Source organism: Mus musculus, chromosome 6 (genome assembly GCF_000001635.26).
Source record: "Mus musculus strain C57BL/6J chromosome 6, GRCm38.p6 C57BL/6J".
NCBI lineage: Eukaryota > Metazoa > Chordata > Mammalia > Rodentia > Muridae > Mus > Mus musculus.
The window spans coordinates 64275587-64302307 of NC_000072.6; the positions used below are offsets into that span (position 1 = coordinate 64275587).

At 39.1% G+C, this 26721-nt stretch overlaps 1 protein-coding gene across 2 annotated transcripts in view; it reads left to right on the top strand.

Annotated features, from left to right (window-relative positions):
- Grid2 (glutamate receptor, ionotropic, delta 2) overlaps window positions 1-26721 on the top strand; it is a 1448316-nt gene that overhangs the window by 1019581 nt on the left and 402014 nt on the right. For both annotated transcript variants that reach the window (NM_001370966.1, NM_008167.3), the window contains exon 9: window positions 209-310. In NM_001370966.1, coding sequence (NP_001357895.1) covers window positions 209-310 — 102 coding nt within the window. The remainder of the gene's footprint in view (window positions 1-208; window positions 311-26721) is intronic.

Consider the following 26721-nt stretch of genomic DNA (forward strand, 5'->3'; position numbering starts at 1 on the left):
TAAAGCATGCCAGCTTCTGACATATGCCATATGATGGTATTTAAAGTCATGAGATGGCATTTCTGATTGCTTCATTTTCTGTTAAAAGAGATAAGTTTTTCATACCAGCTATTACAAGAGGTATCACATAATTCTCTACAAGGCCTCCACAGAGGTGATGGGGCTGCTCTTTAGTAAAAGAAGTGACCAAAGATTCTTTGCCTTTCAGCTTGGGTGCTGGAATCCTGTCACAGGTCTGAATGGATCACTGACAGACAAAAAACTGGAGAACAACATGCGGGGCGTGGTTCTACGAGTGGTGACTGTATTGGTAAGCACCATCTTCATCTTGTAGTTGGAGACCATAGAGTATCCTCTATCTTTCTTTGCTTTTTCTTTTATCAACTAATTTGATAATCTCAAAAGAGCTTTTGCCTGAACCTTGACTATTATATCTAAAACAGCTTCAGTAGTCATGTTGCCCAGCCTCCCATATCTGTGAATCTTAAACTGATCTGTAGGCTGTACTTTTTCATTACAGTAATTTTGTTAGGATAGTCCTTAGATTTTTAAGTCTGATTTCCTAGAGTTTCTATACATTATAAGAAGTGGGATCCCTCAAGGATGTCCATCACTGCAACAATAGGCCCCGCATAGAGTTATCAATGGAGAGATCAGCTACTTGTTTAATAGATCCTTATCTTGCACCAACAGTGGCTTCCTGGGGGTACTAGCAAATAAGACAGGTATGTGTGACAGTCTTTTGTGACCTCATAATTTATGATTCTGCGAGTGGGATTATTAATGTGAAAATTTGTTACAATTCCAATCACTTGTTAGAAAATCAATAGAGGTAACTATTATTATTATGTATTATCATTGGCTGGAGAGATGGTTCAATAGCTAAGAACTCAGACTACTCTATAAGAAACCTGAGTTTCATTTACAACATCCATATCATGTGACTCACAACCATGTGTAATTCTAGCTTCAAGGGAATCTAATTCCAGTGTTCCTTTGGGCGTTGGTGTTCATGGATGCCTACCCACATGCAGACCCTCCCTCCCACAATTACAACTTAGAATAGTTTTTTTTTTTTTTTAAGGAAGAAAGGATCTCTTATAGGCTAAATTACTTACATAATTATTAATGAACAAGGCTATTTGATACAGTGATAATAACTGGGTATTCATTAAAAATCAATGTCAGCAGCTCTCTGTATGCTTAATATGAATTAAACAAATTTAAACATAATTTCTTTATAAATTATCTGAGCCATCTGCAAAAGAAAATCTAAATGAGTAACCTATTCCATCCTTCAGCACACCTATAATTTATCTTTAGTTGTTGTTTTAATAAAACCCTCACTTATAATTATTTCACTAATGCTTACAAGTGGAATGTGAATATGCTTCTGTTCGAACCTAAGTGTGTAGCTATCAATTTGCACTTAATAGTTAAGTTAGTTAACTTAATAATTAAAAGGTAGACAACTGAAGTGCAAGCTAATCTCTTTTCTAGTGATTGTCAGGGAAACTCCATCAAAGCTAATGCATGGGCTGTGGTTTCCTTTGAGAAAGAAAAGTAACATTGGTTAACAAATTAACCAATTAAAATATTCAGTTGCTAAGCAAATAATTATTTATATGAAGCATATGATAGACTTGACAATACACATAGAGTCGAAAACACAATAATCCTAACTTTGGGGTATGGATAGAATTTGGTGTGCCGTTCCTACATAAGGTGATACAGTGCAGATTTGTTGTTTACTATTAGTCAGATCCCCATGAAGTCCCCTGTATTGGTTTTCTATTTCAATTATTGCTGTATTCACAGTGTAAATCATTCTAACCCACCAAAATATGAAGGAGTAAAACCACAAGGTGAACAGAAAGCTGTGTAAGCCTATACAAATGAGAGAGCAGACTTGAAATCCAAATCTAGCCAGCCTGGACTCCAGACCTTTTAACTCCTTCTCCTGGGCAGTCCATCAGGCTCTCTCCACTCCCACTGTGATGAGACAGAGAAGCAAGACATCTGTGAGATTGTATTTGACTAGAGAATTGGAAATGTTTCAACTCTGAATGAGGTAAAAATGAGTCTTATGGGGAGAGTTTCATAGGACCAATCATTTTAAATTCATTTCCAGGCTGAATAAAATGGCTTTGTTCAAGGCAGTAGTGGTAATGCTGCCTATCCTAGGTTCACCTGTCTGTTTGCTGCACACTTAGCCTTGCATGGATCCTGAGAACAAGACAACCAGATATGGGAAGCTCAGTTGCTTCCCCTGATGTCTGCAATGAGCTTACCAGTTGGGTGCCCAGTTGAATGAGCATTCATTATGTTTTTTATACCCACACAGCTTGCAGACAGCATGAAATCACTTCACATGCTTCCCCATACATTTATGGGATGGAATATGAAACTGTCCTTCTTATTTAGTTCCTGTAGTCATGTTTCTAAGTCTCTTATGTGCTCTTGTAAGCTCTCTCCATCCAAATTGAGAATAACACACCCTCTATTCATCCTGACATTCCTAAATCTAGATGCATTTAATTTACAGTCATCACAGAACTGAGTCTCAATGGACAGTTGGACTCAAACTGGCGATGTGACCACTGCCCTAATCTCCTTTATTTAGGAAAGTCTTTCCAATACTTTTCCAAAAGGTGAAAATCCCCAGTGTACAACCCCAGGACGACCTTTAATCTTTGTGCTATTACAACAGAAATCCAGTGATTTCTCATCCACTTTTACCTCTTAGAAAACTTACACCATCAGTTACACTTAAGTTATGAAGCAGACTATTCTTAAGTTTTGAAGCTCACACTTACCATTATTAATGGTATTTTATTGATCTGAGGTAAACAGTGAAATATAGATCCAGTAATTTGAGACTCTGTTACATGGGACCCTTGAGACAGGCAGTAACTGGTATAGTCAGGCAGTTCATTGAACAGAATTAAGTGAAGTTAGCTGTCACAGGACAGTAAACAGCACTAAAGGAACCAACAAGGATGCTCAAGAACAGGGCCTGGTTGCATAGGGAAGCTCTGGGTTTGGCAGATCCAGAGCAAAGGATATAATCCTGAGATCTGTGAATGTTGGGACAAGAAGAGGATGCAGAAAGAGTCACTGCTTAAACTACAACCAGGAAGGAGTACACAGAAACACAAGATACTTACGTCATGGATTCAGAAATAGCTGGTTAAACTCAAAATACGTGAAAAAAAAAAAGATACTCTGCTCTCATTCCTGCTGCGTTACTAGCACATTTCATTTCCCTTCAGTTAAAATGGCAGCAGGTGGTGATGGTGAACACCTCTAATCCCAGCAGAGGCAGGAGGATCTCTGTGAGTTTGCTGCCAGCCTGGTCTACATAGTGGGTTCTAGGATAGCCAAGGCTATACACAGAGAAACCCTGTATCAAGGGAGCAAAAATTCAGCCAAAATTCAGAAGACCATGGAGCCTGAGTAAGCCGGAATGGGCTTGCCTCTTCCAACATAGACTAGACAGAAAGAGCTACAAGAGTCTGCGGGGAGGCTGGGTAGACATGCACCAGCATTGTCATGTGATTGGACCTGTTCAGAGAATGTCGGATGTTCTTTATTTAGTCCTTATCAAATGCTGTAAGAGGTATATATGAAGTCTAGGCATTTATAAAAGCACACAAGTGTTAACTCTCAATTTCTGTAACCATGTTGCCAAAAAAAAGTTAGATAGCTTTGGCTTGGAGTTCAGTTATAGAAGCTGTGCGCCATGTCCTTCCCTTTCTTCTCAATCAGAAAAGGAACAGGAAGGAAAAAAAAAACCTCATTGGTTAGATGAAATATTTTATGACAACTGAGATGTGAGGGCATGTGCTCCTTGATTAACAACACCAGCGGACTTTACAGAATGATGTCACATATAGGTAGCTTTGTTTTCACTGTAAACAAAGCCACAGAAATATTACTTTAAATAGAGGAAATAAAGATGTGACAGCCAGGCAGGTCCTGCCCACAGTGTCTCTGATAGTTCCCTTTCTGTTTCCTTAAAGGCAGCCCCTGTTTCTTACCAAGTACACCAAGTGCTTGGTGTTAGTGCCAAGCAATAATGAAGGCGTTGTTCTCTCTCTCTCTCTCTTTTAACAGGCAGAGTTTTATTAATGCAGCTAGCCATAAATGAACAGCATGCCATTTGATTTTACATGATAAAACATTTATACTGTTTGACACTTCACTGTGTCATAAATATAATCCTAAGGAATTAATTCTCATTTCCATGGGTTGATGCTATCTCTAATGAAGTGTGTGCTCACTCTCCAGCTCCTAGAAGAAATATAGGTTTTTGGGTGATGTGGCAGATACAGTATACGCAACACACCTGCCTGCTGGAAGCTTCCTTTAGCACACTAGTTCATCACCTTCCTAATGCTGAGACCTTTTAATTCAGCTCCTCAAATGGTGGGGACCCCCAACCACTAATTTATTGTCATTGCTACACATAACTGCAATTTTGCTACTGTTATGAGTTATAATGCATATAGCATTTGGCTTCCATGGTGGGTCGCGACCCACAGGTTGAGAACCACTGCTAGCAAACCACAGCTGCTGCAAAAAGCTTTTCTTGCTGAAACAGACCATCATGTAATGTTTCAAAATGTTCTTGAAAATAAATATTCTCAGTGATGATGCCCTACATTAAGTATGCACATTCCTGGCTATCCTTCATAAAATGATTCAATAACCTTGCAGAAATGTGCAACTAGATGTTTACTATGAAGATACAATGATGACTTTTCTCTGTCTTACAAATTTAAAGACAGTCTTTCACACTTTAGGATCTCTGAATTAAGATAAATCTTTCCATTTTTATTTGAAAGTCTAATTGAGTGTACATTTGTCTTTACAGTGGTGTGAAAATTAATTGCTAAGCGTACAAATGAAAACATTTGGATTAAATAAATTTTTAATTAATTGAAGCTCCTGAGTCGTCCTGAATGCTAACCCCCCAACACCGGTAAAGAAGCCTTCATTAAGAGAGAGACTATTTTAGAGGCTACCTTCAATTTGATCAAAACACATTATATTAACATATGAACTTATGAAACAATAAATAAACATACTTCAAAAGAAAATATGTAACATTATGAAATGGAGCCAAAAGAGGCTACAAAAAAAAATACTGTTCAAAACCATTGTTACAATCACAGAAAGAAATACAAAAAGGCAGCTTGCCTGCACTGATAGCACAGAGGGTAAAAGCCAGGCTTCATGGACAGTGCAGTGTGGCTCTGTAAACATTTTGCAGCAATAGGAGCTGTTCACTCATGGAGGCAGACAGTGCCACACAGCGCCATCCTTCTATGAGCAAATACTTATCCCTGACATTCTCCATTATTAGTTGCGCTTGCTGAAACTGTCTTCAGTGCATCTTGGTTTTCTTGAAAAAAACAAACAAAGAAACAAACATGTGATATCTAAGGTTAAAATGAGGCACATTTTTATGCAATATGTTGCCAGGTTCTGGTTAAAAGGAAAAACTTCAAAAAGAGCTTGAATGATGAGCTAAGTATTTCACTGAGGCAGCATGCACGTAAGACAGAGGTGACATCCTCTTATAATCTGTTAAGATTCCTAGTGTCATCGACCAAGACTAGCAACGTGTACATGGGGCATGAATTTATTCCCCATTTTTCTGTACTAGTTTACTTAGGCGATTTTTGCAACTTTCTTTCTCATTAACATTATACAGTTAATAATTCCATTGGTGTTAAACTCCAATATTATGTTGTAAAAACCAATAAGTCAAATGGGATTTTCACTTAGAATAGTTGGAATATAAAAGCAGTTTAATATTTTGTGGAGCAACTTAGGCTATTCTGATGACCTGAAAAAACCGTAAAGTAGGCATATGTACGTGTATGTGTGTGTGTGTCTGCATGTGTGTATGTGTATGTATTCATGTGTGCTTGCATGTGTTGGTGTGTGTGTGTGTGTGTGTGCGTGCGCAGGGGGAACAAATGGAATGAAGATATAACTCTATGTGGGACACAGATTATGGCAGAATAGGTTTATTGAAAAAAATCCCAATTCTAGGCCTGACGTGATAACCACACACTGGATCCCACACTGGAAAAGTTACAGGAAGCAAAGCAGCCCAGGAGTGCCAACATCCTGAGCTACACAGTGAAAAACTGTCTAAAAACAAACTACAAACCATTAACAGATCAACAAAAGATTTCTAGTTGTTTGTTTCTTACATTAATCTATTCAGTGTAGATGGGTGTTTTTTGTTTGTTTGCTGTTCGTTGTTTGTTTCTTTTTTTTTTTTTTTTTTTTTAAAGATTTATTTATTTATTATATGTAAGTACACTGTAGCTGTCTTCAGACACTCCAGAAGAGGGCGTCAGATCTTGTTACAGATGGTTGTGAGCCACCATGTGGTTGCTGGGATTTGAACTCTGGACCTTCGGAAGAGCAGTCGGGTGCTCTTACCCACTGAGCCATCTCACCAGCCCCCTGTTTGTTTCTTTATTGGCAGAGGGAGACAAAGATACTTTGCAAGGTATTATTTTTCAGCACGATGTTTCATCCTTGATTCTTTATTACATCTTAGTGAACTTGCTCACACAACCCAGACGACTTGATGGAGGCCCTCTGATTTATTTTATTTACCTCTTGAGTGAATCCTAAGACACATGATTTTTTCTGGTCCCTTCTGGAGAGGATCTAGATCTCCCAGACTCCCTAAAACACACAGCCTGGATTTGTCACTTCTCACATGGCCAAGTTACAGAAAGCTCACAGACTAGTTAGTGCTTTAATCCTTTAAAAGATCTTTATATTTTATCTGACAATCTTTCCCCATACTTAATTGTCTAAGAAAGGATGTGGTAGCTTGGGCCTCTCATGAAAGATGGACTTGCTCTCTCAGTGGAAGCCACCATTTCAGCTATCTTAGATACCCTGCTCAATATATTCCAACTTTATAGATTTTCCCAACCTATAGTGTTGCCACAGGAACTCTTTAGCTACATACACATATATCCACCAATATGTTCATACATACACATCTAGCACTCTCTGTATAGAAGGATCACATCAGGCAAGTGTGAAGCACAAGTAAGGCAGACAAACATTCTATGCCATTGTTAGCATAGAAGGTAGACTCTATTAGGGAAAAATCTATAGCCAGAAATGTATTTACTAATGGATAGCTAAATGAGGGAAGTTGGGAAAATTATTAAAAGGGATAACTTCTTGAGATACACTTTTTGTAGTGTGAAAGAGTGTTTTGTTTTTCTTAGATGTCTCCCAGCAAAACAACAATAACAAAAACAAAGCAAAACCTTGTAGGGTAGAAAATGGAGAGAGGACACATAAATAGTTTACACATAAATAAAATCTGAATATAAGCTTCAGATAAGGAATAATGGAGACATGGAGAATCTCTGCCTGTTGACTTACAAGACTTACAATTTGATCATCAACTTAAGATTTTATATTTATTCTCAGCAATGACTACAAAAAAACCGTAAAAATTATTCTCTATTTTCAGAAATATTAGGATGATTACATCTTATAACAAGAGTGGAAATAAAAATGAATAGTTTCATTTTGCATCCAAACAACTAATATTGTTAAGATTAAAAAAAGAAAACTATCATTCAAATCAGCTGAAATCATTTCTGCCATGAGATAGCAAGTCCATCTTTCATGAGAGGCTATAACTTAGATTTTCTTTTAGTCTTAACTCTTATCTGCCTCTTTTGGTCATTTTTTTTGTTTCTATGTGATATGATATTTTATAATTCATTTTGCTATAATTTTGTGAAAATATGAACTTATACAAATCAATATAATAGACAAAGTGATCATGCTGGTATGGTTAGCCATGGTCACCAAACAAGCTTTTTCAAGGGTCTGTAAAGGACACTAAGGCTGAAACACAAAGGTGGGTATGGGTCCCTGACAGATCAATTTCAAGATGTATGGAGCAACCCAACCCCCCAACTAACGCTCTTGCTATTAAAGTTGCTGCTTCCTGGAGGAAAGAAACATCTCATAGCCTCAAAGGCACTAGGAAAACATAACCTGCATAAACCTTCAATAAATTACATAGCCTCATTGTATTGCATTTGGCTCCAGACTAGCTTTAAGCAGACTTGGCATCCTCAGATAACCCTTAACAATCTGCCAGTAGCAACTGCCCTGGATATCACTGCACTTAATCTTACAATGGACACGGGCTGAGTTTGTGCTTTTAGAGACTCCGCATCTCCAGTATTGTACAGCGAAGCTTCTCCTGATATTAGCTTTGGAGACTTCTGAAGCTAGAAGTAGCATTAGGAATTTGGGGTGGTGGTATCAGTTTGACAAAGTGCTGCACTTGAATTGTCTGGAGAGTAAGAGATTGGTGGGAGTGGGTGGCAAGCTCTGCAGCTCCTCTTCCAACCGTCTCAGAGAGCTCTTGTCAGACTCCAGGCAGGAATGGCTTCCAGCGGGGGAAATTTCCAGCAAATGATATAAACTGTGAATTGTCAATCACAATGAAATATGGTCAGTTATAAGCATATTAACAAAATGAAAATATATACTCTAGAACTACAATTATAAAGACATTTCCTGGGGGCTAGAGATAACTCAGAGGTTAAGAGTACACATTTTCCTTACAGAGGACCCAAGTTCAGTTCTCTACACCCAGGTCTGGCAGCTTACAATCAACTATAACTTTTATGGGTTTTGTTTGTTTGTTTGTTTGTTTGTTTTTGTTTTGTTTTGTTTTGTAGTGATCAGAGGGCCAAGGAGTGCCACAAAAATCCCACCATACAACAGACCTCATGAGAGACAATTACTAGGGGAGTTACACAAAGGCTGTCTGAAGAAAGATGGAGGAGAAAAAGAGCAAATGATGAAGGCACTGGTTTTATAAAGGAGTATAGTGCATGTGCATAGAGAGAATGCTTGACTCCTGGTGACAGTGGAATTAAGTTGCATGAGGTGTGATGGCACCGCTGGTGCTGATTTACTAAGAGTGGGCTTGGGAAAGGAGAGGGGCCATGGTTCTGGAAAGTGTGTGATTCTCAGGTTTCTTAAAGTCTTCCCTCTTATTTATTATAAAAGGTGAGAAAATAGGAATAGGAAGGAATAACTGGTACTTAGGGTTTTATTGCTATGAACAGACACCATGACCAAGGATGGCATTTAATTGGGGCTGGCTTACAGGTTCAGAGGTTCAATTCATTATTGTCAAGGCAATTGCATAGCAATATTCAGGCATGCATGGTGCAGGCAGAGAGTTCTATGTCCTCATCTGAAGGCTGTTAATGGAAGATTGACTTCCTGGCACCTAGGATGAGAGTATTAAAGCCCACACCCACAGTGACAAACCTACTCCAACAAGGCCAAACCTTCAATAGTGCCACTCCCTGGGCTGAGCATATAGAAACCATCACAACTGGTGAGGCAGGAATTGGGGGTGTGCTTTTTAGACAGTTTCTTGCTATCTGGGGGCATAGACATCTTTGGGGCACTGTTGATCATTACCATCAGAACATATTCAGTAGTCATCAGTCTCCAGTTATGCGTCTAGGGGATGATAGTCCTGTAAGAATAACTGATTGTTTTATTAGAGATTTTTAAAAATTTGTTGGTGGAGAAACATAGACATGAAATTTCTAAAACCAGGGGCAATTAGTAAAAGCAGGAAAACTAAAAGGGGGTCAGCAAGGGCAGTTTCCACTTCCAAATGGGTTTTCTCAGAGATCCAGGGGCTGAAGACATTGAGTTACCCCTCACAATTTTGAAAGTCTGTTCAAAGTTGTTGGATTTTGTTTTTTATTATAACCAAACCTTTTGTCATAGCCCAACACTTCTATACTTCTGTCCACTATTCCTCCAGGAGGCACCTCCCATTTCTCAGTCCTGAACCTCAAGGGCACCTTCTTCTTTATCATCCTTGACACCCAGTGACAAAACATCACTGCTTTCACCTGGACTCACCTGATACTCACACAGATTCCAAATATGCCTGTCACTTCATTCTGTCCCATACTGCCATCTGGAAAGACCTCAGGTTATTTATAACAAAATTAGTGTCAATAATCAATTCAGTCAAAATTATGGCCATTCTAAAAGCCTCCCATGTCCCTGTGGCTATGGGTACTGTCCACTGTTGGTCCCACGAGAGTGACAATCCCACCATTTTTAAGAGAAATAATTGAGATATTGCTGCAGCCATTAGAAGTCTGGCTCTGTCTTGCCCATCATAGAACATTCTTGAATTTCAATCCACATCCCAACTATCACACCTGACACTAGACAAATTCTGTCCTATCTACACCAGCTCTTTAACCTTTATAGCCAAGTCCTGTCTCACTTCACTAAGGCCCACCTGCAGCCCACCCCTAAGGAGAAGCTTTCTGAAGGACTATTACTGCTTCTTGTAAAATCTGTCAGATGTCAGCTCCCAAATCCAGTTATTGCAGTCCCTCTTTTTACACTTGACACACCAGAGGCTTTCTTCCTGGAACTGACTGGCAACTTGACTTTACCAACATGACCATAGTCAATCAGGTTAGGTAGCTCCTGGTCTTGGTGGACACCTTCTCAGTGTAGCTGGAGCCATTTCCCACCATCAACCAAAGGGCTCAGATAACCTCTGCCTTCCCTCTTCTCCAGGAGATCATTCCTTCATTTGAATTCCCTGCCTCCCTTCAGTCAGAAAATTAACCTTTTAGATTTCCCAAATCCTGTCCAAGGCTCTCAGTGTCTCTAGGCATTTCCATATTCCATACATTCCCAGGCCTCTGGAAAGATAGAATAAATAAACAACTCCTTTAGAAACACTCTTGTCAAACTCTCACAAGAACTTCACCCCGAGTGGGTGAAGTTCCTACCACTGGCCCTTTTTAGGCTATCCTCCAACCAATTTCTCTCCATGTTGACATTTGAGTTCATGTACAGATAACTAGTTCTGACTCTCCTTTCACTGGAATGAACCCTCTCCTCTCCTAGATCACCTACTCACCCACTTACTCTGTCATCTCTGCTCACTCCTATGGAACTTTCCTGACATACCATAGCCATTCTCCAACTCCTGTCCTTTCCCAATCAACATTGGTAATCAGGTCCTTCTCTCCCCTCTTGGTGTTCAGGAGAAAGGAGACGATTCACCCTGATACTGTGATAAATATGTGGGGCTCCCTGTCAGACAGGACATTGGTTGGGTCAAGGGAGCCCAAGATCCCTTCAGGCATCTGAGACTAGGCCAAGAGGTCCTCGAAAAAGTGATCCAGGTATGATGTCCCTTACTGTGAGGGACATGAGAACAGCCAACAGCCCAATGTTTCTCATGATGGCACTTTAGACATGCCCTAAGTGGTCTGCAGGAGTTAGGTCATGGCCAGGCCCTATGATCAAACCACATTTGAAACAGGGTCCTGGTGGTCCTCAAGCCTTAGTAAGTGAAGCAGCTCAGTACCTACCAAAGCTGGCCAAATGGCCTTGGCTGGCTTTTTATCTGACTGTTTACAGGTGTTTAAAATCTCTCCCATAGTACACCTTAATGTCTAGTGCCAAGACTTCTCTGCCTGTGGATTTAGAGTTCCTCTCTTCAAGCACTTAAGCTTACCCCTAATGTCAGGGAAACTTTAGGAAAAGAAATATGCCATGGAGAGTTGGTTAGCCTTTGGATATTCCAGATTCAGACTGGTATACTGTAATAAGACTTGGTAAATCATTCTAGGAATTGAGACAGGTTTTCATGTTTGTCCTAGGTGACTTTTTAGAGTTTCTCTTAGAGTTTAAGCACAGCGTTATGAAGAACATTCAGGCAGTGAGTTTTCAATTGATCTCTAGTTAGAATGCTCTTGGGGTAGTGTAATTCCACTGGGGACTGCCTCGGACACCACCAGATCTGCTGTGTCAGTTTGGTGGATTTAGTCTGCATGTGTTCTGGCCTGTTCCCATACTCAACTGTGTTCTTAAGGAAGTAGGTTGAGAGTTAAAACTCTATATATGTCTTAGAAGGTGAGACTATAGAACTGGGTAATATATTGAAATTCTTTAATAAAAGAACTTTCTCTATTTGAGAGAGTTCACTTAAATGGGACATGTACCTTGACCAGGCCTTCTGCCACAGCAACTTCCCACAGAGGGAGACCCATTATTGTGTTATGATGGGTAGAGAATGATAGAGGGACTCCCACAGAAGAGTGAGAGTGAGTAGTGGGGAGACTGAAGGCTGCTTGTGGGGTGAAAATGGGTAGCAGTGTAGATTAGTTAGAGCCACCTGTTCTTGGAGATGGAGAAGAGGGAGAAAAGGGAGCTGTGGGTTGAGACTGGTGGAGGAGGTGCTCATTCCTGGGATCAAGAGTAGTAGAGGAATTCTCTTGTTCAGATTTCATAGCTAGAAGGAGCTGAGTGGTTGATCAAGAAGAAGAGAGGGAAGGCTTAGAGTAAAAGTAAGGGAAACCGTGGACATAGAGATACTCTCAATTTCTATGATATTTGGCAGTAGCTGTAAAGTCCCACATAATATTGAAATCTTGGCTGATGCTGGGCTGCCCCTTTTGATTGATTATCTAAGAGGTGTTGAGGCCAGTTTCAACTGCAGAGGAGGATAAGTTTAGAGGCCCTTAAGTCAGGCACTAAGTGGAGAGTTTGGAGGTTCCTTATAAGGCATCCCAAAGGGGAGTCAGAAGGTATGTATGATGCTGTTCCCATGGACAAAGAAGAGAGGAATGTCGTAGGCGTGAGCTTCAAGGCATTCTCATGAACCAGGGAGAACCAAACAGATAGACATGAACCTTTCAATGGATCATCAATGCACTGAACAGTGGTCAAAGGCTAAAATCTCAAGCATATTCCATGTCTGATACCAGGGCTTACTAAAAAGCAAAAACTAAGCTTTAAAAACAGGTACTTCACTTGAGAGAAAGGGTCAGAGGTGGGGGTCAGTGAAGAGGGTCAACTGTAGCCTTAAAGTCCATGGTTGAGATACCTCTGCCGTTTCCAGAGGAGTGCTAGATGCCTAACAGTCATCCCTTGAACTCAGCAAAGCATTTATGCTGACTAAGGAGAAAACTTACCAATTGCACTGTTGGATGTGGTACACAGCAATCAGTGATCCAGAATGTGAGTCTGCTGCAGGTGTATGGAAAGTAAGGGATATGGTCCTAATGCAGCTTAGCTTAGCACACAGGCACCAGGATATCCTACTGAGTCTTCTCACCCATGTTAGAACTTATCTGGTGATCAGAGAGTCAAGGAATGTTACAAAGTCACACCATGCAAGAGACCTCACAAGAGAAATGTACTGGGAGTAAGATATATAAAGCCTGCCTCTGAGCAAGGATGGAGGAAAGAACAGGCTATGAAGATAAGGGCTTTATAACAAATTTTAAAGTATGTACATAGGGAGAATAGCAACTCTTAGTGACAGTAAAAATGTGTAGCCTTTGGTGGCTGGTGAGAATATAGCCACTGATGCTGAGTTACTGAAGGCTGGCTGGGAGGTTAGAGACATCTGATTCAAGAATGTGGGTGTTTCTCTGTTTTCAAACAGTGACTTCAGATTCAATGCATCCAACACCCTGTTTAAGCTCCACAGGAACCTTTACTGAAGTGTACATGCCTACAGCCAGATGTATGTACAGATACATATAATTAAAACTAATGTTTTTCAAAAAGGATAGTTCCTGGAGGAATTCCATATTTAAGATGCCATTGATAAACAGCTCTAGAGTCCAGTTCTCAAATTAAGTAATCAGAGCAAACCCAAACTGAGCAGAACAAAGGAAACAGCACTATCAAGTCTCTGAAAATATTTCAAGTCATATAACTGGAAAGGGTTTGTATTTATAATTGGAAACTAAAATGAAAAATTTGGCACCTGTATAAAAAAATGTTCTCTTTTAAGTGCTTCAACAGATATGACTCAATATAAAATGTATTTGTGAAGATGAAGGCAGAGTACATAATAAGAGTGTATATAAAGGGCAAATAAAATTAAACAAGGTAAAAGAAACCACTCAGATATGAGCAAAGAAACTATGTTAAAATGTACTCAACACCATTTGACAACATGAGAATACAACCCAGAACCACAATGAACTTCTGCTTGAAACCAATCTTGTGGCTAATCTTGGTTGTCAACTTGACTGTATCTGGTATCTACCAAACCCCAAGGAATTGGGCTTGCTGGTGAGAGGTTTTCTGGGTTGGATCTTTTGAGATAGGAGGACATGTCTAAAGTCTAGACCACATAGAGGTAGGAAACTTCTGCTTTTGCCTTGTGTGCCTTTACTTTCCTGCTGGCAAGTTTATCCATCCTGTCTCTGAGATATTAGAACCTACAGCTTCAGGATTCCAATGTAAATTTAATACTGACCTGCTGAGAGATCCAGTCTCGTAGGTAGAACAATTCCTGGACTCTTGGCCTTTTTGTCAGGAGACAGCCATTGTTAGACTATCTGAACTACAACTTGTAAGGCACTGTTAAAAATGCCATATGTTAGTTCTGATCCTTTAGAGGGAAAGTTCTCAACACTCCTAATGCTACAACCATTTAATACAGCTCCTCGTGTTGTTCTGACCCCAGACATAAAATATTTTTGGTTGCTACTTCGAAACCATTGTTTTGCTACTTCTATGAATAGTATTATAATAAGGCTTTAAGTGGATCCAAAGGTGTTGCAACCCATAGGTTGAGAACCCTGACTAATAAAGCAACAGTGGTACCATTACCCACCAGGAGACAGAACAACTAGTACTGACAAGGATATAGGGAATTTGGAGTACTCAAAAACCACTGTGAGAATGTAAAATTGCACAGTCCCTTGAGAAAACTATCTGCAGTTTCTCAAATGACTGAAATACAATTGCCACCTAAGTCAACAAACCTACTCCAGATATTGTTTTAAGAAAAATGAAAATAAAATTATCTTAATATAAACTTGAACACAAATCTTCATACTAGTTTTACTGATAGTAGCCCCAAATGGAAGCATTTCAAATGTCTGTCAACTAATGCATAGACAAATGGAATGTGTGATATCCAAAAGTGATATTTTTATTGCCTCAGTGAGGTAGAAAATTTACCACAAAATAATTAATTTCCATACTTATAACACAGAACCAGGTGGAACATATGCTAAGAGAAATAAGCCAGAAACTATACATTACATGGACTATATAATATCCCACATATAAAAAATGTACAGAGTAAACAAAGCTATGGAGACAGAAAGCAGATGAGTGGTGTTCCCATTGCTGGGGCGACAGGGGGCTAGGGAAGGACAGCTACAGATTTCTTTTGGAAGATAACAGTGTTGGAGAGATGTTGGAAAGATAACTGAACCCATGTATAGAATAACTAGTGTCACTTGACTGTCGGTTGGATGGGTAAGCTGCATAGCATAGGAATTACATCCGTGTAATCTGTGCAATTGCTTTCAAAGAGAAACATGGGACAGAGACTCCACTAGCAGACAGCCTATGTTCATGTCCCCTGAGTCTTAACTGTAAACTTAGATCAAATGCTCACTTATTTTATGTGACTTTACTTCTTGAAATCAGAACTAGGAATCCGAAGCTGGCCCTGAAGCAAAAAGTAACCTTGAACTTTTGATCATTCTGATTCCATCTTCCAAGAGTTGTGATTACAGGCACAGGTCATTATGCATGGTTTTATATAGTACTGGGGATTGAACACAAAGTGTCCTGTATGCTAAGCTGGCACTCCACTGATTGAGTCGTATTCCTAGCTCTATCACTCTGTGATTTCTTTTTCCATCTGTAAAATGGAAATACTTTCTACCTCACTGAAGTGATGAATTCTAAAAATGCTAAAAGTCCATCTAATGAAGAGATAAATAATGTTTGCGTTTTTCACAGTGTTACTAGAGAACATACAACAAACATCTAATTTATAATGTGTTAAAGGGCAAGTGAAAGGATGACCCTTAACTACATCGAAAGATGGGCAGGGATTTTCAAGACATAGATAAAAAGAGAAAAAGATATCCTCTAATTAAAAAGTGTATACAATGCTGCATGAATATGGAAGTCTATCAAGTATTTAAAGCGTGTAAACTGGTACATCATCTGAATAATTGAAAACTAAAATGAAAATGTTGGCACCTGTATAAAAAAATGTTCTCTTTTAAGTGCTTCAACAGAGATGACTCAATATAAAATGCATTTGTGAAGATGAAGGCAGAGTACATAATAAAAGTGATATTTACCAACAAGTTGAGAATTTCATTGTTATGATTTTAATCTAACCTAGAATTCAAGCAGACATGGCTCATGTTTTTTTTTTTTTTTTTATTGCTGAAATATTGTAATCAGTAGTCATGGCTCTGTAATGCCTGTGGGTTTTGTTTTGTCTCTGCTACTGACAGTTTCCATGTTATGTGAGAGAAAAATGGAAAAAATATGTGATTATCCTAAAAAGGCACTCGAGGAAAAATGGTCTATGCAGATGATGTAATTGGTAACAACACCAGAATAGGGGGTTGCATCCATGCTGACTGAATGAAACCATCATGAGAATTGATATATAACAATGCTAGAACAATTTCCTATTCTGACTCACATCAATTCACATCAGTTTTTAAGATGGTAGCTGTCATGCAGATGTGTTAGTATTGTTGTTGCTTATAAGGTAACTTGTACATGACCCTTTGTGGACAAGAAAGCCAGATTTCTTAAAATAAGCAACGAGAGACTGTATCAGAAACGTATAATAATAATTTACCTCTGAAACACAGACTTACCATTTGTCTCTGGAAGTTTAGAGAATGACAGTCATTTGCGAATACAAAGATGTAAAAACAGTTGGTGTGATTTCTGTGGTTTCTAGCCACAGTCATTTGGACTATATTATATCTTGCTTTCGAAAATGTGATGTTCCATTATGTCTGAAAGGAAATTGAACATTCAGGTCACTCTGAAGCTCATTTGTCACGTGGGAATGCAGTAGTGCCAGCATGGCCCCAACACAAAACAGCTCATCATGAGATCCCTCAGATAAGTCCATTAGTACAAACAGTAAAACCTGCAAGGCTGCTGTGTTGCTTTGTGGAATTACAAAGGACTGTATCACCGATTAGGAGCTGTTAGAGCAGAAGGATAATGTAGTCAGCTAACTTACTAATTTTTCTTGTCCTTGGCACTTGAGTATATCTCTAATTCTTAATTGAACCGTCAAGATGAAATCTACATCATTTAGTAACTTTATTGAGCTACATGTAAGCAAAGCAAAACAAAAAACAAAACAAAACAAAACAAAACAACCTGATTGAATCCCTGTGTCTAATGCTTCCTATTAATGAAGGAGTATCAACAATGGACAAAAGCGGTCAGTGAACAGCTTGAAAGCTTAGCAAACAGAGAAAAAAACAACAAAAACAAAACATTCCTGGTACTCAAGAGTTCGTAATAAACTTATTCTTAAGACACTGGAACAGCAAAAATCCCAGTAATTTCCCCAGCTTTCAAACTGCTGGCAATTTCCACAATGGACTAGACAGAGATGGAGGGCCAAAGAGATTCCACACATAAGGATGCTAAGGTGGATGCAGTTCAGAGCTATTTTTCCAGAGGGGGAAAAAAAAAGAACTTTAGGCAAGAAAAGAGTTTTCTTTTTATCTTCTGAATACTTAATACCTGAATTTATGAAATTACAATAAACCAATTAATGGGAAAGGCATGCAAATGTATTAATTGTATACACATGGGAGCCATTACACAAAGAAATATGAAATGCAAGTAAGAGCCAGATGGTTGTCATTTAAATCAAACTCAGAGTTAAAGAAGAAAATAGGTATTGAAGATTCTGGCAGGAGGTGGTGACAGGTTCTGGGAAGTAATAGGAAGATTGGTGGTCATCCTATCTTGGAGTGTAGCTGAAGTCTCCTAGAGAGCTATGCTCAGAAGAGGTTGTGGGCTGTGACAGTCTCTCTGTGACTTTTAGTTTCTGTTCCTATAGTAGATGTGAATTAATCTTCTGTGGTTGATTGGGAAGAGGGTCTATGTTGATTGCAGTCTATTTTGTTTTCATTGTCCTAAGAGAACTTTAGAGATAGCTCTTTCCATAGCCTGGAAGAGAGGAGAGCACAAGGGAGGCTTTATGTACTCGCTATTATTTATTTATTTATGGATTTATTTATGTACCTTTGGTTTGCAAATGCTGGGGATAGAACTTGGTGCTCAGCAAACACTTTACTACTGAACCACATCCCTTTCTACTCCCAGCCTCCTTAGTTCAAAAAGCACACAGCATGCCAGAGAGCCAAGCTGTGGGGTGCTCTTTCCTGAGCCCCAACACTACATAAGAACATAGTTTCAGAATTTGCATGAAAGCCAGCTTGAGTCTTTGCTGAGTACAGGACCATCTATTTCTGGAGAGAATTTCTTCAAAGAGTGAGAGGCAGCAGCCTGGCTCTCAGAATTCTCCCAGCAGACACGTGCACTCTAGATTCAGGATACATGGGGTGGATGTGATGGCAGTGCAGCAGGATGTATAGTGATCTGTGAAAAGTATGCACTTATTTTTCAGTTATGTAGTAGTTTGTGGATAAAAGGGATGGAATGTATACAACTATCAAGTAGACTGTTCTGCACCATTTCAGGGTCTTAAACATTATCCTGGCTTCTCACAGTGTACAGGTTTGTTGTTGTTGTTGTTGTTGTTGTTTGTTGTTGTTTAACAAGAAACAGACACATATGACTGCTACTTCCGAGCCTCTCACCATGTGCTTTTGTCTTTGTTTTTGTTTTATAGCTACATATGCATAGAAAACACATTTGAGAAATTCATAGAAAGTTGTCCTTTAACCATCAGTGTAAAATTCAAGCTCTGCTTTAACAGAAACCAGAAATAGTTCCTTCTGAGTCAAAAATGCTGGGGTTTGGGAGCAGAAGCATGAGTGACCCTCACTGATGTATTTGCTCCAGAGGAAAAGAAGTATTGGGCAGGACAGTGGTGGCGCATGCCTTTAATCCCAGCACTTGGGAGGCAGAGGCAGGTGGATTTCTGTGAGTTGTAACCCAGATTGGTCAACACGTGTTCTCAGGTTAGTAAGGACTATATACTGAGAACTCGTCTGAATGTATAAAACAAAGTACTTTTAAAATGGGAGAACTTTAAACTTCCAAAGAGAATTCTAGATAATGCACTTGGTTGATATAATGATGCCTCCTTATCACATGGGCCACAGCAAATGGAGAAAGCTTTGGTGCAAATCTGAAGTATTCTGAAGCATGTTGGGCAGAGGCTGGTGGTCCAGTAAGCTTCCAGAACATTCCTCCAGGTCTACCCAGTGGCCATCCAGATGTAAAAGTTAAATGTAAATGTCTACTGTTCTAAAGGGGCTAAGGTAGCCGGCCCACTGTGATCTCAGCTCTCTGTATGCAGCATCTCACAGCCCATCAATAGAGTATTGTTAGTCAAGCTCAGTCTGCAAGATCTTTGATCAGGAAATCTTCAACAGTGTATTTACGTATTAAAATCTCTAAAGGCAAGGACAACCTTAAAATGATGATGTAATAACTGGATTTCCCCCTTGCAATAAGTAACTGGAGGCTACAGCCTTAGAACACATCTGTCTTACCTAGGGTTTCTACTGCTGTTTTAACACGGTGGCCTCAAGCGAACTTTAGGAGGAAAGGGTTCATTTACTTACAACTCTTAGTCCATCATCTAGAGATGTCAGGGTAGCAACTTGAAGGCAGAAACTGAAGCAGAAGCCACAGAGAAGTAGTGCTTATTGGTGTGTTTTCCATGGCTTGTTTAGCCTACTTTCTTAGAACATCCCAAAATACCTTCCCAGGCATGTTACCACTCACACTAAGCTGGAGTTTTCTACAGTATGGTCAGTTTGAACTCATTAATAACAAACTCAGAGTCACTAATAATGCAATGAACAAAGAGATGAAAGCACTTCCCCTCACAGACATTTTACCAACAGCATGCCCAGATCTGAATTCTCTGCCTCATTCTTCCAGTGTCTATCATAACTCCTGTTTATTGTATGAGGAAATCTCATCTGTGTCTGCCTGATGGCTATTTTTGAATCTACCACTGTGTGTCTGTGTCTGTTTCTTTGAATATTTCTGCCACTAACAAAGATCTTTGCCCTCTATTTTATTAAACAACAACAAAATAAAAAAATAAAATAAAAGGGGAAGTAATAAAGATACTATCTTAGTCAGGGTTTCTATTGCTGCAATGAAACACCATGACTGAAAAGCAAGTTGAAGAGAAAAGGGTTAAATCCGCTAACACCTTCAAATCATAGTCCACTGGGGGAAGTTAGGACAGGAATCAAGCAGGGCTGAAACCTGGAGGCAGAAGCTGATGCAGAGATCATGGAGGATGCTGCTTCCTGACTTGCTTCTCATGGCTTGCTCAGCCTGCTTTCTTATAGAACCCCAGATCATCAGCAGAGGTGTGGTACTACCCACAATGGGCTGAGTCCTCCTCCACTGATCACTAATTGAGGAAATGCCTTACAAATGGATCTCATGGAAGCAATTTCTCTACTGAGGCTCCTTCTCTCTGATGACTTTAATTTTGTCAAGTTAACACACAACACCAGCTAGTAAAGACACTTCATAAAAATCTTTAACGGAGTTTTTATAATGGATTAAGTTTGTCCCAGAAAACAAACAAACATTATCAAACAATATCTGAATGCTAATTTCAGCATTTATGGTGAATATTTTTATCAGGCCTCTTTAAGCCAATTTTCTGACCAGCAAATTATTATAACACTCATGAAAACACTCTGGATGGGGGACATGGAAGAATACATAATTTAGGATTATAGCAATTCATTAGTTTAGGTTCTAAACTAATCCTAAGGCAGATAAGTTCAGCTATTACATGTTGTCTCTTTTTTAATTGTTTTATTTATTTACATTCCAAATGTTGTCATCCCCACTTCCCAATCCCTCCTCCAAGAGTTCTACACCCCCCCCCCCCGAGTCCCTTTTCCTCTCTGAGGGTGCTCTCCCCAATCCCACCCCTTTTACAGGCAGGTTAAACAATCAAGCCAAGTTCTGAGTACATGGTAGGATAACTGGGTAAAGTTTCAAAGGTGTTATGAACTCTTGCTGTGAGGTCTAGCAAAAGTTTCAGTCTCTTACAATGTAACAGATATTTTTAACATACTGCATTGCCATGCCACATCATTCGTCAGTCCAGAACATGTACCACAGGCTTGCCCATAGGCCAGTCTTGTGGGACATTTTCTCAGTTAAGAATTCCTCTTCCAAAGTGACTTTAGCACTTGTCAAGTTGACAGAACATAATTCCCAAAGAGAAAGTTACTCCTTGCTAAGATTCTAATCCATTCTAAGGTACAGTAACAGATTTCAGCAAGTACTGAAAGATTTATCAAATCACTTTCCATTACACTAAATGGTCCCCTAGGGTTTTGGGAAATGAGCAGTGATGCCTCCTGAATGCAACAGTCTGAGGATAGTTGCCTGAGTTTGTTATTAACTTTCAGCTCTTGCTGGAGAGATGGGAGGCAGGAGAATCACCTTCTTGCCTAGAGGTCTTGGAAATGGAAACGTTGATCAAACAAAGAAAGCAAACATACTTGTTCCCAGAAGAGCATCCACTTAGCCTTTTAATTATCATTTGAAATACAAGTTAGAATTTGATGTGTGCCTACAATTTATTCGCATTAGTTTCTGAATAATTATTTTAACTTGGCAGCAAAGAGTCCAGATATTTGAATTAGGCTTGTGTTTCTTGCAAGTTTCAAACCTTTCACAAAGAGATTTTGGGCTCTGGATGAGGACTGTAGGAGCAGGACCTTATGGTTTTTGCTTTCTTTTTATCAATGTGTGCAATAAACCACAGTGATAGGTGTAGGGTCCACATATCTTTATATTATCCAGTAAATTATTGGAACCGTCTCCTAAGTTTCTAAGGTGCAACTCCCATAATTAATTCAATACTGTAGTCTATTTCCATATGATTCCTCATAAGAATGCCAAAAACTTTTATGTAGCTTACTATTGGTTTTGATGACATGTCTAGTAATATTTTGCTTTTATTTTGAAAAGAGAATATTGTCTTTGCAGTTTCACGTCTGGGAGTCTACACTTTTTTTTTTTTCTTTCTGGAAATCCCTACAAATTTGTTTCTGGCTTTTAAATATCTGGCTTCCACTCTGCTGTTTCTGCCCTCTGTATAGGACAGCTTCCCTTTCCAAGTTTCCCACTGTGCTTGATAATGGAATCAAAAGGAAGAGGCATTCAGCTCACCAGAAATAGAAAACCTGTCACCTTTCCCTGAAAGCCTTTAGATCAGGCAGAGCAGCAGCTGTCACAGTCAGAGTAGTTTCTACAAAGTCTCAAGAATGGGCCTGGCAAAATTATCATTTACTTCATCCCATTCATCCTCCTTTTAGAAAAGCAAAGCTATCTTTGTTCTGGGATGGGGAGAGACTGTGTCAAGAGAAACTTTTCCTCTCTTCAGTTAGGCCAGGCCTTAGGGACCTGCAAGTCAATTGAAGTGCAGATATGAGCAGGAGGAGAGAAAAAGCACACCTTCTACATCATCCAAGTGGAAGTCTTTCAGAGACCAGAAACTTGCAGAGCACTCCAAAGTAAAGACTAATAGTGTATCTTTATTTTAAATTAAATTTAATTTTTCTTATTCACTTTAGATCCTGCTCACTGAACCCTTTCCAGTCACTTCTCCCCTCCTCAGTCATTCCCTCCTCCCCCTCTCCCTGTCTTCTCTCAGCTGGGGCGAACCCACCCTGGGTATCACCTCACCCTGGGACTTCAAGTCTCTGAGAGGCTAGGCGCTTCCTCTCCCAACAAAGCCATTTTTTTTTTCAGGTGCTTCTCAGCCATTCCGTAATCCTCAGGTGAGAATTCTTTGTTTAGCTCTGAGCCCTATATTTTAATGGGGTTATTTGATTTTCTGGAGTTCACCTTCTTGAGTTCTTTATATATATTGGATATTAGTCCCCTATCTGATTTAGGATTGGTAAAGATCCATTTCCAATCTATTGGTGGCCTTTTTGTCTTGTTGAAGGTGTCTTTTGCCTTACAGAAGCTTTGCAGTTTTATGAGGTCCCATTTGCCGATTCTCGATCTTACAGCACAAGCCATTGCTGTTTTGTTTAGGAATATTTTCCCCTGTGTCCATATCTTCGAGGGTTTTCCCCACTTTCTCCTTTATAAATTTCAGTGTCTCTGGTTTTATGTGGAGTTCTTTGATCCACTTAGACTTGAGCTTTGTACAAGGACATAAGAATGGGTCAATTCACATTCTTCTACATGATAACCGTAAGTTGTGCCAGCACCTTGAAAATTTGTTGAAAATGCTGTCTTTTTTCTGCTGGATGGTTTTAGCTTCCTTGTCAAAGATCGAGTGACCATAGGTGTGTGGATTCATTTCTGGGACTTCAATTCTATTCCATTGATCTATCTGTCTGTTGCTGTACCAGTACCATGCAGTTTTTATCACAATTGCTTTGTAGTACAGCTTTAGGTCAGGCATGGTGATTCCCCCAGAGGTTCTTTTATCAGTGAGAAGAGTTTTTGCTTTCCTAGGTATTTTGCTACTCCAGATGAATTTGTAAATTGCCCTTTCTAATTCGTGGAAGAATTGAGTTGGAATTTTGATGAAGATTGCTGTGAATCTGTAGGTTGCTTTAGGCCAAACAAGATAGCCATTTTTACTATATTGATCCTGCCAATCTATGAGCATGGGAGATCTTTTCATCTTCTGAGACCTTCTTTGATCTCTTTCTTCAGAGACTTGAAGTTCTAATCATACAAGGCTTTCATTTTCTTAGTTAAAGTCAAACCAAGGTATTTTATATTATTTGTGACTATTGTGAAGTGTGTTGTTTCCCTAATTTCTTTCTCAGCCTGTTTATCCTTTGTGTAGAGAAAGGCCATTGATTTTTTTGAGTTAAATTATATCCAGCTACTGCACTGAAGCTGTTCATCAGGTTTAAGAGTTCTCTGGTGGAATTGCTAGGATCACTTATATGTACTAATATATCATCTGCAAATAGTGATATTTTGACTTCTTCCTTTCCAATTTGTATCCCCTTGATCTCCTTTTGTTGTCTAATTGCTCTGGCTAGGTCTTTCAATGACAATGTTGAATAGGTAAGGAGAAAGTGGGTAGCCTTGTCTAGCCCCTGATTTTAGTGGGATTGCTTCTGGTTTGCTGTAGATTGCTTTTATTATGTTTAGGTATGGACCTTGAATTCCTGATCATTCCAAGACTTTTATCATGAATGGGTGTTGAATTTTGTCAAATGCTTTCTCAACATCTAATGAGATAATCATGTAATTTTTGCTCTGAGTTTGTTTATATAGTGGAGTATGTTGATGGATTTCCACCCTGAATCCCAATGAATGAAGCCTACTTGATCATGATGGATGATTGTTTTGATGTGTTCTTGGATTCGGTTAGCGAGAATTTCATTGAGTATTTTTGCATCGATATTCATAAGGGAAATTCTCCATCGTTGTTGGGTCTTTATGTGGTTTAGTTATCAAAGTAATTGTGGATTCATAGAATGATTTGGGTAGAGTGCCTTCTATTTCTATTTTGTGGAATAGTTCAAGGAGAACTGGAATTAGGTCTTCTTTGAAGGTCTGATACAGTTCTGCACTAAACTCATCTGGTCCTGGACTATTTTTGTTTAGGAGACTATTAATGACTGCTTCTATTTCTTTAGTGGATATGGGACTGTTTAGGTTATTAATCTGATCCTGATTTAGCTTTGGTACCTGGTATCTGTCTAGAAATTTGTCCATTTCATCCAGGTTTTCCAGTTTTCTTGAGTATAGCCTTTTGTAGTAGGATCTGATGGTGTTTTGGATTTCCTCAGGTTCTGTTGTTATGTCTCCCTTTTCATTTCTGATTTTGTTAATTAGGATACTGTCCCTGTGCCGTCTAGTGAGTCTGGCTGTAGGTTCATCTATCTTGTTGATTTTCTCAAAGAACCAGCTCCTGGTTTGGTTGATTCTTTGAATAGTTCTTTTTGTTTCCACTCGCTTGATTTCAGCCCTGAGTTTGATTATTTTCTGGCTTCTATTCTTCTTTGGTGAAGTTGCTTCCTTTTGTTCTAGACATTTTAGGTGTGCTGTCAAGCTACTCTGTATGCTCTCTATAGTTTCTTTTTTGAGGCACTCATACCTTTGAGTTTTCCTCTTAGGGCTGCTTTCAATGTGTCCCATAAGTTTGGGTATGTTGTGGCTTCATTTTTATTAAACTCTAAAACGTCTTTAATTTCTTTCTTTATTTCTTCCTTGACCAAGGTATCATTGAGTAGAGTGTTCTTTGGCTTCCACGTGAATGCTGGCTTTCTATTATTTATGTTGTTATTGAAGATCAGCCTTAGTCCATGGTGATCTGATAGGATGCATGGGATTATTTCAATATTTTTGTATCTCTTGAGGCCTGTTTTGTGACCAATTATTTGGTCGATTTTGGAAAAGGTGCCATAAGGTGCCAAGAAGAAGGTATATCCTTTTGTTTTAGAATAAAATATTCTGTAGATATCTGTTAAATCCATTTCTTTCATAACTTCTGTTAGTTTCAGTGTATCTCTGTTTAGTGTCTGTTTCCAGGATCTGTCCATTGATGAGAGTGAGGTGTTGGAAATCTCCCACTATTATTGTGTGAGGTGCAATATGTGCTTTGAGCTTTACTAAAGTTGCTTTAATGAATGTGGCTGCCCTTGCATTTGGAGCATAGATATTCATAATTGAGCATTCATCTTGGAAGATTTTTATCTTTGATGAGTATGAAGTGCCCCTCCTCATTTTTGATGGCTTTGGGTTGGAAGTCCATTTTATTGAATATTAGAATGGCTATTCCAGCTTGTTTCTTTGGACCATTTGCTTGGAAAATTGTTTTCCAGCCTTTTACCCTGAGGTAGTGTCTGTCTTTGTCCCTGAGGTGGGTTTCCTATAAGCAGCAAAAAGTTGGGTCCTGTTTATGTAGCCAGTCTATTAGTCTATGTCTTTTTATCTGTAAATTGAGTCCATTGATATTAAGAGATATTAAGGAAAAGTAATTGTTGCTTCCTGTTATTTTTGTTGTTAGAGTTGGGATTCTGTTCTTGTGGCTGTCTTCTTTTAGGTTTATTAAAGGATAACTTTCTTGCTTTTTCTAGGGGGTATTTTCTGTCCTTGTGTTGGTGTTTTCCCATTATTATCCTCTGAAGGGCTGGATTCATAGAAAGATATTGTGTGAGCTTTGTTTTGTCATAGAATACTTTGGTTTCTCCATCTATGGTAATTGAGGGTTTTGTTGGGTATAGTAGCCTAGGCTGGCTTTTGTGTTCTCTTAGGGTCTGCATAACATCTGTCCAGGATCTTCTGGCTTTCATAGTCTCTGGTGAGAAGTCTGGTGTAATTCTAATAGGCCTGCCTTATATGTTGGGAGGAATTTCTTTTCTGGTCCAGTCTATTTGGAGTTCTGTAGGCTTCTTGTATGTTCATGGTCATCTCTCTTTTTAGGTTAGGGAATGTTTTCTTCTATAATTTTGTTAAAGATGGTTACTGGCCTTTAATTTGAAATCTTCTTTCTCATCTATACCTATTATCCTTAGGTTTGGTCTTCTCACTGTAACCTGGTTTTCCTGGATGTTTTGGGTTAGGATCTTTTTGCCTTTGGCATTTTTTTTTTTATTGTTGTGTACATGTTCTCTACGGAATCTTCTGTTCCTGAGACTGTCTCTTCCATCTCTT